Raw genomic sequence first — 17,952 nt, 5'->3', positions numbered from 1 at the left:
CTTCAGCAGAGAAAAGTTGAGAGAGACAGACTAAATTACTTTGCTGTACAGCAGAAACTAATACAACATTGTAAACCAACTATAGTTCAGTATAATTTAAAAAAAGAGAAAGAGAGTGAATTGGGAATTTTCCTAAGCTTGAAAAGTAAGTGCTGTTCTCTGTCTTACATGTAGACATAAACTTTAAATGTGCAGATGAATATCCAATCTTCAGATTTCACCCCTATGCTACAGAAGAGAGTTGTTTTATCCCAAATGTTAAGTGGATGAAAAATACTTCATGTTAGTGTTCAAGTAGTCTAATTGTAATCGTTACCTGAGAGTTACCATTGCCTATGGAAGTTTTGGCATATAGAATATTGGATTTGTTGGTTGGTTTGTTTTACTCTGCTGATGCCCTTAGGAATTGTTAGAATTAGCTGGTGATATACAGTCTACAGTTTGCTTTAGCCAGGTCAGCAGAGTCCTGAATGGCTTATTATTTCATATTTAAAGACCCAAGTTATTAGGACCTATTTTCAATGGTATCACTGTTTTCTTTATAATAACCACTGAAAGACATTAATCAAATACTCATGTGAATTTCAATTTTTAATTGATTTTCACATTCAGAAACATTTCATTTCAAAAGACCTCACTGGATACATTTTTGAGTCTTGTTCCAAAACAAATACTAATTTAAAGTATACTTTAATTCTTTAATCTGCAAGAGTATAGGAAACTGCTGACTTAAAGAACTGATGGTCAAATCCCCACCTTCTCAGCACCTGTTACATGGATAGCTTTTTAAATTTTTAGGAAAGGAAAATGAGAATTTATCCCTTGGACGGTAATAATTTCTCATAACAAGTCACAGGACACACACATACCCAGTTGTGGCTGTTTTCAATTTGTTCCTTCTCTGTTTCTTTGTGCTTTCAATGGGAACTTGTGAAAATAAAAGCTTTCAAGGGCACTCACATTTTTTTGTTTTGTTTTATTTTGTGGAATCCTTCTAAAAGTTGGCAGTTACTTCCTGTGATACTGCCAAACTTTTAATAGGTAGATACCATAACTCAAAGACAATTTTTTTTTAAATTTGGTTGGTAATTTCCTCTGAGTTTTAGAGTATCTATGTCCCTGTAATCATTCCAGCCTCCTTTTACCATTCTGTCGAACAGATGAATTTCAGCTTAGTGTTTTGTGTGTGACCTTCCTGCTATAATACAAAGAAACAACAGTAATGAGACTCCTAAATATGATATTAACTGCTATGATAAAAAAGATTACTTAGCAAAGCTTCCAAATGGTTGACTTTTATATCTTCACATATGTCATATAGCTTAAGTAATTTCTGGTTGGAGACTCAAAAGGTACTACCAGATTTATATAGATTCTTAAGTTCTCCTGAATTATTGACTATCAAGACCTCAGAAGGATAATGTGGCACAGCACAGAAAGGCAGTCTTGTGAATTTAAGGACTGAATTCTTACTCAGAACACTTGCTTAAATATTATCCAACAGCATCAACAAACCACATTTCCAAAGGAGGGAGAGAATATTCCTTTTGGGCTTTATTTCTTTTGTGTATACATCTCAGACTGTACCAGTAAGGAAATGCAGACAAGCCTGTCTGAAGTGCCAAGGCCAGTCTCGGGAGGTAACTTAGAGCAAGGGGAGAAGTGTTCAGAGAGAATCATTCGATCATACTTTCATGTGTAGAGGTGCTGCTAGCTCACTGTGTGGACAATACGGACGCCTTTGCTTTCTTGCCCTCTGCTTTGACAGGCCGCCTTGACCATTCAGGATAGCCACATTGAGATCCACAGGCTGGTTCTCCAGCAGCGGGAGAGCCTGGCCCCGGGCCCCGCGTTCCGAGGCAGCCCCTTTCAGGACCAGGAGAAGTCCCGCAGCCTGGAGAAGCAGCGGGAGGAGCTGGCCGACACCCACAAGCTGCAGCTCCAGTTCCAGCAAGACCAGCACCGCTGGCTCCGCAGGTGCGACCAGCAGCAGCGCGAGCAGGAGGCCCGGGCCAGCCAGCTGCAGGAGCGCGAGAGGGAGTGCCGGGCGCAGGAGGAGCTGCTGCTCAGGAGCCGGGGTGAGCTGGACCAGCAGCTCCAAGACTACCAGCAGAGCCTGGAGCGCCTGCGCGAGGGCCAGCGCCTGGTGGAGAGGGAGCGGGAGAGGATGCGGGCCCAGCAGAGCCTGCTGCGCCACTGGAAGCACGGGCGGCAGAGCAGCCTTCCCGCCGCGTTTTCTCCAGGAGCCCTGGAGGTACGGGACTCCTGTGCTCGCAGAAGCAGAGAGTAAGACGGCTTCAGTCATGGTGGTTTTGGAGCCTTTGAACACACATCTGTCTTTTTGCTGCTCATGTAAGAGCTCGCAAGAGTTACTCGATGTGTAGGGAGCAAGAGCTGGGAACTTCCAGAGACAATACCCATGCATCTTGACATATGCACATTTGAAAAGTCTGGGTACTTCTGGATCATGGGTTCATGGTACTTATGATAGATGCCCTCGATACCAAGGGAAGCAATACAGAATTGCGTTGTCCCAGTTAGGCGAGTTTTGTCCTGGAGTCTCCCTGGGCATGAGTGTGTTTCACGTCTGAAGACGGATGTGCTCTGGTCTTCAGAGTTCTGTAGAGATTTACCTTTCAGTGGATCATTAGCTAGGAACGTGCACAGGTACTGAATTTAACAAGTATACTACCTATTATTCCAAGCTTATTCTCTTTTTTGTAAATTTGACCTAAAATGAAAGTGAAAGCCTCTCAGTTGTGTCCGACTCCTTGGACTGTAATCCTTGGAAATTCTCCAGGCCAGAATACTGGAGGGGGTAGCCTTTCCCTTCTCCAGGGAATCTTCCCAACCCAGGGATCAAACCCAGGTCTCCTGCATTGCAGGTGGATTCTTTACCAGTTGAGCCACAAGGACCTAGTAAATTCAAAATCCATTTTTCACCAGTGGCCGTTAACATGAGTAGTTTAACGTTTAGTCAGAATAAAACCTTTGGAAAAGTTCCGTGTTTCATTTTGCACCCTCTTGAGCCACTCCTGACAATTTCATTTGTCCCAGGAGTTTACTTTTCTGTACTGTGTGCCCATAGATACTTTTTAATGATAGGATATAAAGTTGTAGAAGTTGATCAGCTTGTAAGAATGATCTGTGTTATTTTCCTTTCTAGTTGGCTAAATTATATTTGTTGCAAATACCTTACTATACATGAATGTTTTCGACTTTTATTTAGCAAAAGTGAGAATGCTATTCCCTCAAAATAGAAACATTTTAATGACAGTGAACACTACTGCACGTGTTTTTTCATTTGATTTGTATTTCTTTTAAGATATGCTATGTTTTGTTAATTGAAGTTTTTGGTACTGGCTTATTAAAAGAGGATGGGAGGAGGGAGTCAAGGGTAATATCCTCTACCATACTCATTAAAGTCTTGATTGCTAAATTCTGTTAGGAACAAATACTTTATAAAACTGGTGCAAATTGCTGAAGAAATTATTGTGTTTTTTCTTGCACAGGTAATGGAACTTAATCGATCTGAGACTTTACGTCATGAAAATTCATTCTTCATCAATGAAGCTTTAGTGCAAATGTCACTCAACCCTTTGAACAAACCGCCGCCATCAGGTATCCATCAGGATGCCGCTTACCCCCCAGGCATACCTCATTCTGATTTGGTAAGGACTACTGAAAATCAAGTAGACCTCAAGACGGACGTTTCTCAACCCTCAGATATCAACCATGAACTGTGGATAGCGGCTGGGGCCTGTCATCAGATACCCCCTCTCCACCAAAGCAGCAAGGATTCTTATAAAAATGGTAATTAATACTTTACATGTCATCTGTGTAGTTTCCACAGGAAGCTGTTTCTCTGAGTGGTTGGCTCTTCTTTAGAGCAGATTGAAGTGGGCCCTAGAATGGAAATACATTGGTGCTGCTGAGCGGGAGTTTGCGGCATACACTTTTCTTTGGGGAAGTCTGGCTTCCATCGCTTGTGAGAATCGAGACAAGCTAGAGCATGGGTGGAGGGCTTAGAGGATGTCACCGAAATGTGAGAAGCAGACAGGGTTATCATATCTGTGGGTTAAATGATAACTTTCCCCTGAAAAGTGAAGCAACTTGATATTTATTCTTCACTGTAGACCTGACCACATCCTGATACATATCCTTGTTGACTCTCAGAAATAAAAGACAGGGACAGGGTTTGTGGTAGGGCTTTATTGTCTCTTGGGGCAATTTCCTACAACTTTAGTAAAGTCTTCTGTACTGCTGTTAAACACCCCAAGTGAAACCGTTCACATCATCTGTCATTTTTTTTTTAAAGGTGTTGTGTCTCCTTAAGTACTTCATAATAACACAATTTGCTAATCCCATTGAAACATTTGTCACGTATAAATGAAAGGCAGCTCGAGTTACCAGCTCCATGTGAATCCAAATGATTTAAATCTATGTCTATTATAAATTGTTTTCCGTGGGATATGAGGTAGGGAATGAGAAGAACTTGAAACCTCTCTACCGAAAAACAGATGGCATGCAATAGAATAAACAAATGGCTGGCCACATGGATGGGAAATAAATCACCGACAGCAAAATATTTCAGAAACGTGGAACAAGCAGTGGTACAGGGACCCTCAGAATTGGATAGAGATCGGTTTCCATGCTTCATAGATGTGCTCAGCTTGTCTGGAGAGTAATTTGTCAGCAGCAAAAAGGTTTGAATGTGTCCAGCTTCTTGGAATTAGGGAGTAATAATTCTGACACTGTCCGGAGGTATGTCTATTACTAACCCAAATTGTATTAATTCTTCGCAGTGGATAATTCTTTACATTATTCGGTCACTGCTGTAACGTTTCTTGTCAACATATAAGAGAATGAAGTAGTTTTTTTTATCATTTCAAATATTCTTTAAACAAAAGGAAAAAAAATGGAATAGTGAATTGAGATCTAAAACAGGGGCCGAATATAGAAAATGTAACCCCTCGAATATACTATCTTGCAGCTCTAATGTTGTAGAGACCATGCTGCAGAATGCCTTCTCCTGGTGCGGTTGCTTTGCTGTGTGCATTCATTAAGTTGCTATCTGCAGCGCTTTCTGTGTTGTCAGTGTGGTTTTGCATGCCAGCTTTGGGATAATTCAGAAACTCAGTTTGAGTTAAACCACATTCTGCTTTTGTTTGAAATATGTATTCCTACTTTTTCTGTATCTCCCATCTTTTTCTGTTGAGTTGTGCTTTAAAGTAGAAAGCTTTTAAACATTTGGCTGCCTGCTTGCAGGAGATAGAACATGTACTAAGGAAATAAACAGTGATTATATACAAAACCCAGTGTCTCCACATGTAAGGAATTAAATATAGCCAAGGAAAATGCTGAGAAAATGCGCTTCTGCTTCAGATATTGTGTCCAGTATAGGCCAAGGACAGTCAGAACATTGATAGAGCAAAATCAACTCTGGCCTTCCTCTCTCGGGAGCATCCTGATGTGTGCAGGAAGGATTAGATCAGAAATGCAGTGTGGGCTGTTAAGCATTGGAGTTTTGCAACTAGTCAAAAAAACTCTATTTATGTTGGTTTACTTAAGCATGATAAGCAGTTTCTGGAGGAGAGAGAATAAAGTCAGAGATTAGGAGGAGGTGATAGGCAAGTGGAATGAAAATTGGATAGATACTCTTAAGAGGGTTGTCAGGGCCAGATAAAATTGTTCGAGCCATTCCAGAGCTTTCACGGTTCTCAGAATCGAAAGTAGCTCAAAATAAGCCGCTGATGGTGGTCTTCACTGGACTTTTTCTGGGCTTTCCTTGCATGCCTTTGGAGGGGGCAGGAAGGGGGAAGCGGGGTGGGGGGAAGCTGGAAGAAATCAGTCCAGGCTGTGCTGGTGGAGAGGGGCCAGTCCACATGCTGGGATCCAGGACAGTGCTGTGTCGGCGTCCCCCGCTTTCACACTTGCTGCTCTATCGTGGGGTGAGTGGCCATCAGGGACCACTGCTCTCACTGACGGAATTTGCCTCTCATGTTCTTGGCTGGTGTTTGTGTTAAACGTGCATTTAACTGTGGTTTGATGTCATCAGTGGGCTATTTTCAGGCAACTCCCTAAAGAATCATTTGCTCTTTTGTCTGATCTTGTGTTGGGTGCCTGAGAGCAGCTCAGGTCAGTGGAAACGTGAATTTGTGAATTTGGGGAACAGTAAACGTAGTGGAAGAACAATGGGTGTAAATAAAACTCCTGAACACGTTTAGCTGTCGCCCAGATTGGAATTTTCATTTTGGTCGCTCAAGCCGACCTCATCAGACGTTTTCCTGTGCTCTTTGTGTTCTGCTTGCCACCGATTTTTCGGTGTCTTCATCATTACTTCCACCGGTGACAGTTACAGGACACTTAACCCAATCTGAAGCCCTGTGCTAAGGTTTTGTGTGGAGAAATCCACTTAGTACTAGCAACCACCCCCTGAGATGACTGTGTTATTGTCTCCATTTGAGGGGGAAATGGAGGCAAGAGAGGCTCAGTGATCTGTCCAAGGCCAGTAGCTGGTAAATAGCAGAGCTGGAGATGCACTGGGAAGACGGGTTCTAGAGCGCACGCGCTGAGCTGCTACATTGTATGTTGCTAATGTCTGGAGTGCTGTTTTAAATTCTCCTTTTAAAAGAAGCTGGAGTAGAACTAGAATAAATCCTGTTGTAATGTCTTGGCAGGATATTAATGCTGAAGGCCTAGTTCTTTGTGGTTGTCATTGCTTTCGTTCCTTCCTTCTTTTTTTTAATATTACCATTTGGAAAATATTTCTAAATCATTTGGATTGTGGTGGTCAATGCTTGCATGAGTTCTGCGGATTTTCAGATTTCATGAATACCCTTTAGCTTCACATTGTTCCCTATCGGACACATTTTCTTAAGGATCGTTTGTGTCTCCAGTGTTCCCTAACAATAGCCCTGTGTTACTGGTAAACATTTTTTAAGGTAATACTTTATAAAGAGCGTTACTTTTCAGTTTTGGAAGTTGTCTCATGAACAAAATTCTTGATGTTTTAACATTAAATTCAAATTGGTATTTGATTTTATTTATAGTCGAAGAGATGCTTGGCTTATGAACGTAATCCGCACTCTTCTGAGGGACACTAGGCAAGACTCCAGAAAATTTGAATTTCTTTTAACAGTGTAGTCCCTATAGGGCAATTGCTATATAAATGGCCCCATGAAATGCTCAACTGTATTACTCTTCTTAAAGGCAAAAATCAGCAAAACCCACCTTCTTTCTGTGCCGCTTTTTTTCCAGTTTTAGAATTCCAAAACTATTTACTCAGCGTCTCTGTTAGTTTATAGTTGTTGTTTAGTCACTAAGTTGTTCCCACTCTTTGCAACCCAGTGGACTGTAGCCACCAGGCTCCTCTCTCCGTGAGATTTCCCAAGCAAGAATACTGGAGTGGGTTGCCATTTCCTCCTCCAGGGGCTCTTCCTGACCCAGGGATCAAACCCACGTCTCCTGCTGCACCTGCACTGGCAGGCAGATTCTTTACCACTGAGCCACCTGGAAAGCCCATAGTTTATATTTGCCTTTTCCATTAATCAACAGAGAAAATATGGTATGATAATTAATCTGAAATATTCTTAGTCTCCCCTTTCAGTTATATTTTTATCTGTACCTCAATATTTGCAGGTTACCGAAAAATTCCTTTTCAGCAAATCATAATTTTTCTATAATGTGTATGATAAACTTAAATTGAGAACCAGATTTCAGGCATTAGTCACATAGTTGACTTTGGAAAAAGAATAACTTTATTAAGTTTGAATTCCAGAAGAGTGTTTCCCTTTACTACATGTTAGAATTTAGTGCCCATCAAAATATTTTCAGATTCAAAGCATTGTATTCAGAATATTTCGTCTTGGCAGTGTTGTCATATTTTTTTTAAACACAGCTGTGTTAAGCTTTCAGTGACTTTTTTTTTCTGACATATGGAAATATAATAGAAAATTTCCAAATAAAAGCTATGCTGTAGTTAGTATTTAATAGTCTTTAAGAAGTGAGTAGGTGATAATTTCTAACATTTAAAAAATATTCTGTAATTCAGAAATGGGTACCTTATTTGTGTATTCTGTGTGAAAAGAAGCTTTTGCCAAAGACCTACAGGCGATTTCCCATCAGCCTGAACCTGGCACTAGATAGTATAAACTTCAGTGACAAAGAGGTATTTGAAAAGGTGGATGTATTAGTTCGCTAGAGCTGACAGAATAATGGAGAAGGCGATGGCACCCCACTCCAGTATTCTTGCCTGGAAAATCCCATGAATGGAGGAGCCTGATGGGCTGCAGTCCATGGGGTCGTGAAGAGTCGGACACGACTGAGCGATTTCACTTTCACTTTTCACTTTCCTGCATTGGAGAAGGAAATGGCAACCCACTCCAGTGTTCTTGCCTGGATAATCCCAGGGACGGAGGAGCCTGGTGCGCTGCCATCTCTGGGGTCTCACAGAGTCGGACACGACTGAAGCGACTTAGCAGCAGCAGCTGACAGAATAAAGCACCACAGATTGGGTAGCTCAAAGAGAAGTTTCTTCGCTTGCACTTCTGGAGGCTGAAAGTCCAAGATCAAGATGTTGGCAGGATTTGTTTTTCCAAGGCCTCTCTTGGCTTTATAAGAGGTTTGTCTTCTCCCTGCCTTCACATAGTCTTCCCTCTGTACAAATCTGCGTTCAAATTTCATCTTAAAGGACATCAGCCATGTTGGATCAGGGCATACGTTAGTGACCTGACTCATTTACTTCTTTGAAGGCTCTGTCTTCAAATGCATTTTGAGGCATTGGGGGTTAGGACTTCAATATCTGAATTTGTGGAGGGGGATACAATTCTGCCCTTAACACAGGATAAATTATTATTTTCTCTTTGCTATTTTTAGGCGCCATGAAGCTTTAATTAAAAAAAAAAAATACCAAAGTTGAATTGTAATTTAACTACAGTATGAACTTAAAAAAAGAGAAATTTTTAAAAATGCAAAATAATAAAATTGTGATAAATATCTATATTCTTTATAGATATAGGTATCTGCTATCAAGCCTCTGTCAACACAGTGAAGGTGAAAGTGTTGCTCAGTCCTGTCTCACTCTTTGCAACCCCATGGACTGTAGCCCACCAGACTCCTCTGTCCATGGGATTCTCCAGGCAAGAGTACTGGAGTGGGTTGCCATTTCCTTCAACACAGAAATTAGGGCAAAAGATGTCTATAAATTCATTAGGATATTTTTCCAAACCTAGACCTTAATTAAATAGCTTTGGGAATTTTGAACTCTCTCTATGATTGGGAGAGAATCAGATGCCTTTATTTTGAATTGCTTAAATAAAACCAAATCTGAAGGGTTGAGAATATTCATATGGCATGAAATTATTATATCTATATCTATGAGAGTTTGTAGAGGTCAAAACTGGGAAATTATTGATCAACTCTTTATCTTTTTTTCTAGAATCTTGGCTATCACTTTGGTTAACATTTTAAGGGAAACCATAATACTGCTTGCTCTCGGTCATCCGTGTCATGACAAGAGTATAAACAGCTGGGCTCAAAGGCTTAATTTTAATCTTCCTCACTGATGGGTGGAGGTGATTGACTTTCGCCTTCTGCGGATTTTGTACCAGGAATGGAAAACATGCCATTTGCTTGTAGAGCCTGGTGAGCCGTGGGTGCTGGCTGCCAGCTTGCTGATTGCATAGTTCTCTGGGGGCAAGTTGGCTGCGTGAGCCATCTGGGCCAGGGCCATCCCGCTGCAGTGAGCAGAGCCCAGCACACAGCAGGAGATCGAAACCAGCAGGTGGGTGGGTTCCCAGGCAGCCAGCCAGCCGTGGGGCTGTCTGTTCTTCCCCGCTGAGGTTCCAGGCTGGTTTGAACAAGCTGCTGAAGTGGGAGCCTACTCTGTGTGAAGGATTCCAGGGGTTAGGCCTGACCTTGGGTCATCCTTAGCTGAAATAAAAGAACACCCCACATGCGTCTACATACATACATTTATGTGCAGACACAAGTTTGTGGTCTATGGCTTGCATATTTGACCTCTGTAGTACAGTGTGGCTTTATTCTCAAAGTGATTAAGGGTTGGGTTTGGAAGGAAAGTTTGTAATCAATTTTGTACCAAACCGGCCTGAAGGATAAGGCCTGCTCCTGTCTGTCTCTGTGACTCCTGGGACAGTGATCCAAACTGGGCAGAGAAAGCATCACACTTTTCACAAATCCCAATCTGGGGACTGTCTACTCCCTCATCCCTACCCATCCAACCATGAAAATTTCATTTTTAGGGCTTACTTAAGACGTTGGGTATTCCACTAAGGACTGATGTTTCGTGTTTACCCAAGAAAAATGTGACCATCTGGTTCAGTGTGGGTGGCGGACTTTGCCTTACAGGACCACATAGTGAATGCTTGGGTCTTTTTCAGGCCATTGGTCTTTGTTGCATATAGTCAACTCTGCCTCTGTAGCTCAAAATCAGTCATAGAAAATACATTAAGAATGAGATAAACTGTGTTCTAGTAAAATTTTATTTGTAAAAAATAGATAGTCTAACTTGTTTTTTCGTTTTCACTTAAATTGAGGAGGTTATATTCCTCCTGGCTTGAAATTAGTCCGTTGAAATTAGTAGTGTAATCTTACATGGCACTTCATGGCATTTAAAATGCAGTTGAATTCATGATCTCATATGTCCTTTACAAAAACCTTGTGTGTTGGTGGTTGCTGTCTCTGTTTTTCAAAGACAACTTTTCCTTTTCACTTTCTATTCATTCAGTCCCTGTGAGCAGATGAATTTGGAAAAATGGGGTTAAGTGTACTGGATGGAATTAAGGCCAATGGATTGAAACCCAGGGAGACTTTTCCCCCAACTCCAACTCCTTAAATCCTGTGATGGTGTTGAGGAGAGCCCCCTCTAACTATGAGGCTTATGAGAAATGAGATGCCATGGGTGGGGTTGGCTGCTAGAACCATGGTTCTAACAGTTTCTGCAAGAGAGCAATAAAACAGAGGAATGCATTCCTCTGCTCAGACATTCTGATTTGGTCGGACTTGAATGGGCCTGCAAATCTGTATTTCTAATGTTCTTCTTAGGTGGTTCCGAAGCAGCCATCCTGTTAGCTTTCCCTGAACTGCCAACCTCAGTGCTGGGCTTGATGTTAAAGAACCCCAGTTCAAATGTTAACTCAGGCTCCTATGCCTGCTGGGTGATTCCTAAGCCTTAATTCCTCATCTGTACAAAAGAGAAGTGTTAGCAGAACTTAAAAAAAAGTGCCAAGCATGTTCTGGGTCCACTGAACTTCAGCTTTATCCCCACCTGGCAGAAAGAATTCATTGTAATTGTGGTTCAGAGGTGGCTGCTGATAGAAATGAAAATGTCTCTTGGTGGCTCAGATGTAAAGGATCTGCTTGCAATACAGGAGACCTGGGTTCAATCCTTGGATCAGGAAGATCCCTGGAAGGAGGGAATGGCTACCAACTCCAGTATTCTTGCCTGCAGAACTCCATGGACAGAGGAGCCTGGCAGGCTACAGTCCATGCGGTCACAAAGAGTTGGACACAGCTGAGCAACTAACACTTTACTTTCCTGAATGACAGTAGGAAGCCAGTAGTTTCAAATACAATTTTTTAAAATGTAAATTGGGGAAGTTTTTACTCAGAATGGAAATATAATAGGCTATAAAGGGTTAGCTCCTCTTCCATATTGGCCTAAGAAGAAGTGTTTGTTAGTTTATTACCAGAACTGTCTTAGGGAAAAGTCACAGCATTTTGTTTCCCTTTGTTCCTCTCTGTAGAGAAAGAAGTTACATCAGTCAGCCATGTTTTCAAAACCAAATGTAAGAGACATTTGGCAACAAGACTGAACATCTCAATTTGGGATGCAGAGCTTCCATATCTACAGAACACCCAACCCTCACTGGCTGCATTATATAAATGGTTGCATTACATCCATATATCCCCAGGAGAACTTATAGTAATAATTGAGTTCCCTGAATAGGCTTTCCGCCCAGAAAGAAAATGTTAAGAATGCCCAATAGGAATATTATGGTTTAAATCATTTTCCCTTTTAAATTTAAAAATTGTGTTCTGGTTTATGACCTTAATTTCTTTTTGAGTTCAGTTATCCTGAATTGATTTGTTGTTGTTAGTCCTGGATAAACTGAGAAAAATCAAGGCTCAGAATCACCAGGAAGCACCCCTTATTAGCACTTCTCATAATTTGAATCAAAGACGTGTAATCATTTATTAGAGAAAGGCAATGGCACCCCACTGCAGTACTCTTGTCTGGAGAATCCCATGGACAGAGGAGCCTGGTGGGCTGCAGTCCACGGGGTCTCTAAGAGTCGGACACGACTGAGCGACTTCACTTTCTCTTTTCACTTTCATGCATTGGAGAAGGAGACGGCAGCCCACTCCAGTGTTCTTGCCTGGAGAATCCCAGGGACGGGGGAGCCTGGTGGGCTGCCGACTATGGGGTCGCACAGAGTCGACTTAGCAGCAGCAGCAGTAATCATTTATGTAAGGACTGCCTGCCTCGCTGTAGAAGCTTCAAGGGCGCGGGGAACTCCATGTACCTCCTTTGTTAATTGCTCCATCACAGGCACCAAGCACACTGTTTGGCATGACGTGAATGAAGGAGTCAAGATCCACACTCTTTAGCAGAAATGAAAGCAACGTTTGGCTTGACTGAGGCATTGAGAGATGTTGAGGAAAGACAGCAGATGTGTGAGGTGTGATGGTAGTTAATACAGACGGACTAGACAAGTGCTTCAGGATAGCTGCCTGGATTGAGTGAGTTTGAAAACTTTTGTCAGGTGGGTGTATGTAAGATGGCATTTTTAAAATGTCAGGATAACTGTATGATTGCTTGCCTTAAATACTTTTCTGGATGCTAAGTAGCACACTTTAACTAATACCAAGTCCGGGACATGGTGAAGGACAGCGAAGCCTGGCTAGGTGCAGTCCATGTGGTTGCAAAGATTTGGACACAACTGAGCTACTGAACAACTTTTTTCCTTCATTAATGTTGAAATAAATTTGTCTTCGAATGTATAGTCTCACTTTTGAGTTTGATATAGGTACTCTTTGTTCAACTCTGGAGAACATCTTTTCCTTTTTCCTTTTAGAATATTGTACGTATAGCCCCCGATGAATATGTGTAGCAAATGAAAGCTCAAAAAGTTAAAACATCTTCTCCATAAATGCCTTAATTTATTCTAAACAAGTGGAACTGAATTCATCCCTGTCATTTTAGAAAGACGGCATGTAAACAATTTTGCATTGAATTGTTATGTCAGTAACAATTAGTCAGCCTATCTGTTCACTGGGGTATTTCTTTTTAACCATAAAGTAGCTCTCATAAAAGAACCAAAAAGTTCTCATAAAAGAACACCAGTAAATTAAACATGGGCAGCTAGCTCAGCATCAGTGAAACACTTTCTTAAACCTTTTTCCTTCTGCTAAATCCTGTTTAACAGTCCAGTGTATCTCCCCAGGCAAAGCCATTAGTGTTTATTTCGTTAAGTACACTCTTAGAATGTGAACCAGTTTCCCTACCACCACCTTCTGCTCGTCAGCTTTAAAATATTGCCTGAAAGATCACATATTTATTATCAGATCAGAACAGTCGCTCAGTCGTGTCCGACTCTTTGCAACCCCATGAATTGCAGCACGCCAGGCCTCCCTGTCCATCACCAACTCCTGGAGTTCACTCAAACTCACGTCCATTGAGTCGGTGATGCCATCCAGCCATCTCATCCTCTGTCGTCCCCTTCTCTTGCTCCCCATCCCTCCCAGCATCAGAGTCTTTTCCAATGAGTCAACTCTTCGCATGAGGTGGCCAAAGGACTGGAGTTTAAGCTTCAGCATCATTTCTTCCAAAGATATCCCAGGGCTGATCTCCTTCAGAATGGACTGGTTGGATCTCCTTGCAGTCCAAGGGACTTTCAAGAGTCTTCTCCAACACCACAGTTCAAAAGCATCAATTCTTCGGCGCTCAGCCTTCTTCACAGTCCAACTCTCACATCCATACATGACCACAGGAAAAACCATAGCCTTGACTAGACGAACCTTTGTTGGCAAAGTAATGTCTCTGCTTTTGAATATGCTATCTAGGTTGGTCATAACTTTCCTTCCAAGGAGTAAGCGTCTTTTAATTTCATGGCTGCAGTCACCATCTGTAATGATTTTGGAGCCCAGAAAAATAAAGTCTGACACTGTTTCCACTGTTTCCCCATCTATTTCCCATAAAGTGGTGGGACCAGATGCCATGATCTTCGTTTTCTGAAGGTTGTAGTAATCTTAAAATTAAATATGATCACATCTTAAGAAATATATCCATTTGCTGTGCCCCAGACAGACTGAGAACACATAGAAAGGCACCTATGTGTTCTCAGCTAGTCAGTTTCCAGAAACAGCTGGCTGAGGGGGTGAAGTCTTGTCCTGTTGTTCTGCTCAGACTTTGAGCCAGATGATAAATAAGCCAAGGCTGGGTTTTAATCTGTGGCGATGCTGATTTGCCATGGTAAATCACTGTAGAGTTTGTTTAGAGAAGGGGCCGGGGTACCCGTTCTCATCCTAAGCGAGATATTAATTCAACTTAGTTTGAAATGTTAATGCTTGGTTTGAAGGCTTACCTAAGGAAAACTGTGGTCTTGCAGAGGTTCCCAGTTCTGTAGGATAGGACTCTGAGCCTTTTTGCTAAATAATTTCACAGTGAGACTGTGCAAATTTAATTATTTTCATGGTGACTCTTCCATCGCTGTCTTTTCCATAGTTCTCTTTGTGCAAATTCCATTATACACTACAGCTTTTTCTTCCTAAAACATAACATGCTGAATGTTGGGATTAATTATAGAATATTTGAATCATCTGCCAAAAAATACAGGAGACTCTACTGCTCAGGTGTATTGAGGTCCTTTTGTAAGGACTGTTGCTGTAAGGCATTGGAAGAAGCATTTACAAGCAAAACATTGGCAGAGCTTTAATTTTATTTAATGACCTGCTTCCTACCAGTGATCTTGGCACCCTGTGCAGTGATTTGCAATCAATTAATCACACAGGATGTTGTAACACTGCAGTAAGGGCCTTGCTCTGTAAGAGTCTCATAAATCCGCCAGCAACAAAAAGAGGAACTCTATGCTCAAAGCCCTCTCCACGCGAAACTCCAAATCAGGAGGTGATTTTAATGCTCTGTTTTCTAACATGTCCTCAGAAGCCTCAGTACTCCCTTGTAGGTTCTGAATTTTGATTGCTGTCTCTCAAAGATGGTTTGGGGTGTCGGTTTAGGAGTCTGTAAGGGTTCAGTTTAGACCAGTCATTTAGATGGGTGGGATTCTTTTTTTTTTTTAATAGAAAAAACACAATTATTGCAGGACAATTGCTCTACAATATTAGTTCTTCTGGATTGCTGGAAAAAACTATGGGTTTGGTTATTTTCCCTGAATTCTGGGCAATCATGCTCAATTGTAATAGGTTGTATTTTTCAGAGTATTATAGGGGATGATTCAGAAAGGAAGCATGTTTTCATCCTGGGGATACACTGACATTTGCTAGAGGCAGATGGCAGAAGATGGGATGGTGAGATATTAGAAGTCACGGAGAAAGAGACTTTACATACTTGGCTTTGCCAAAAACTTCTGGAATCTGGGTGTTTAGTATCTTAGGCTTGTATTCTTGTCATTTCAGACGCACCCGTGAAGTTGGGCTATGCTGAATCTTTTTTCTTATTTTAGCATAGTAAATATGGAGCCATTAAATATTCTTAAAATTATATAAGCCTAAACTCTTGGATAGATATAGGTTGTGTTTTCTTGACTTGTTTCCATATGGCTTTGTTTTGGGGATGTTCTTATAACAAGAATATGGAATTGTGTAATTCTTAATGTATATTCCATCTGATTAAAATGGGACCTTCTTTTAAGAAGCTAAAGCCTTTTAGAGCTATATCACTTCCAGTGAGTACATTCAACTTCTGACTCTTGATGAATTTATTCCTACCAAAAAAAGTCATCCTATTTTTGATTACTTGTAAATGTATCCAGATTGGCGTGATAGATTATACACAAAGCAGAGCTCATATTGTATTTTTAGGTGCTTGATGCTTCTGTTTAGCATGAGCTCTAAAATATACCCACAAAGTTTTGCATGTGCAGACTACTTTTCACTGGCACATAAATTGGAAGGAGAAAGCATAAGGATCGTTTGGGCCAAAATGTGATGGTCTGTTAGTCAGTGTGTAGTCAAGAGGCCCTGTCCTGCATCTGGGCTCCAGTGTGAGGAAGTACGGTCACACACTGGTGTGTCCCCGAGGATTGTGAACTGAACCCCATCCCTCTTGAAAGGAGAACGCAGCAGGACTGCAAGGGAGAAGGCGTGTCTGGCTGCCTTTTAGGGTGCTCCACTCAACTACCTGCAAAGATTTTTTTTTAAATTTAGTTATTTTATGCTGAACAAGCAGCCCGAGGTAAAGCATTGTGAAAGATCAGATACTGCATTTGTCTTTAATGAGCTCCCTGTGCTCTGAGCTGGGTATGGACATGGGAGAAAAGCTTAAATCTGAACTGTGTAAGTGAAGTACTGGGAAAAATCATGTTAAAATGATCCTACTCAAAGAAGTTAGCGTTGCTCCTAATAAGACTATGGAGGAGTTTTTGCACATACTACTGCCAGTGAGATAAACTATTTCATCTTCAGATTAAAATATTTCCTCTTCAGATAAGAGATAGAGATATTAATACATAGAAATGGTGGATAGTTTTTAGAGATGATGATGATGATGATGATTATTGTTTTAGATTATTGGCTAACTTTGAGAATGTGTTCAGGAAAATTTCAGAAAATGTATTTCATGAAGGGCTTAATTAAATGACTGATGTAACCTAGACCCAGAAAAAAAATGCTAGGGTGGAAACCTGTCTAGCAATATCATTTTTGACCACAACGATCAAGACGAGACATACATTCATATCAGGAGAGTAGGTGATGTGTAGTTGTCTATCATCAGAGATGAAAAGATAAAGAATCTTCCTTCTCCCACTTCCTAAACCGAGTTTCAGCAAAAACTAGACTAAAATGATACTCTTCCAATGTAATGAACTTAAGGTACGGTTTCTGGTACTTCACTGTTAAATGAGGGGTTTGAATGAATGAATAAATGAATGATTAACAAGTGAATGCATGAAGGAATAAACTTGATTAATATTGAACAATGGAGCTGAGTGGCAGAGTGAAGATAGCAGGCCTGGGTTAGATTCCAGCTCTGTCATTTACCACCTGTGAAAACCTAAGCAAGTGTTTAAACTTGGTCTGTTTCAGTGTCTTCATCTATTAAATTGGACTTTTGATACTATCTGCTTTGTAGGAGGATTTTATAAGACCAAACATGTAGAATTCTGAGCACTTTGGAAGTTCTCAGTAGAGAAAAGGTATTTTCAGTAGACATAGTTATTGTCCCTGTTATCTTTTAGCTTGTGTTAAAGGAAGAATAAATCATTAGGAAGAGCGATCAGTCATTTCAGCCACTAGGTTACTTCCAAAATAGCTGCTCTGGGGACCGGAAGGACATATTATGTCTCGTTTGAGTCTTATCTAAACAGACACTTCTCAAAAAATGTTCCATAGAAAGTTCCCATAATCAGATGATACTGGGAAGTGGTGGTTTGGAGACTAAACAACTTCTTCAAAACTTTCATTGTGCTCATATGTACTGTGAATCTCCAAAAGTGGCACTTCCCAAACCTATTTAACCACAACATCCTCTTCTCCAGCCCAGAATCTTGCAGGGCTACTATTTCTTAAAATACACTAGGGGGAAAAAAAAATAACAGTGATGTAAGTGGGTGTTGAAATAAATTCAATGTACATAGCACACCCTTCATTTTTTTCCCCCCGTAGGAACAATTGAAATCCAAACAACATATCCCGACATGATTTACCACGTGGGCTGTCTTTTGAATACCCAATTCAGCACAATGAATATAA

At 41.0% G+C, this 17,952-nt stretch overlaps 1 protein-coding gene across 14 annotated transcripts in view; it reads left to right on the top strand.

The window, feature by feature from the left end:
• ARHGEF28 (Rho guanine nucleotide exchange factor 28) overlaps nt 1-17,952 on the top strand; it is a 339,510-nt gene that overhangs the window by 300,974 nt on the left and 20,584 nt on the right. For 12 of the 14 annotated variants that reach the window (XM_061393271.1, XM_061393269.1, XM_061393268.1 and 9 more), the window contains 2 exons: nt 1,769-2,254; nt 3,513-3,813. In XM_061393271.1, coding sequence (XP_061249255.1) covers nt 1,769-2,254; nt 3,513-3,813 — 787 coding nt within the window. Of the gene's footprint in view, nt 1-1,768; nt 2,287-3,512; nt 3,814-17,952 lie in introns of those variants that run through there. The other 2 variants (XM_061393275.1, XR_009731718.1) reach the window with 2 other exon arrangements.

The sequence above is a fragment of the Bos javanicus genome, chromosome 20 (genome assembly GCF_032452875.1).
Source record: "Bos javanicus breed banteng chromosome 20, ARS-OSU_banteng_1.0, whole genome shotgun sequence".
NCBI classification, from domain to species: Eukaryota; Metazoa; Chordata; class Mammalia; order Artiodactyla; family Bovidae; genus Bos; species Bos javanicus.
This window is presented reverse-complemented; position numbering and strand designations above follow the sequence as displayed.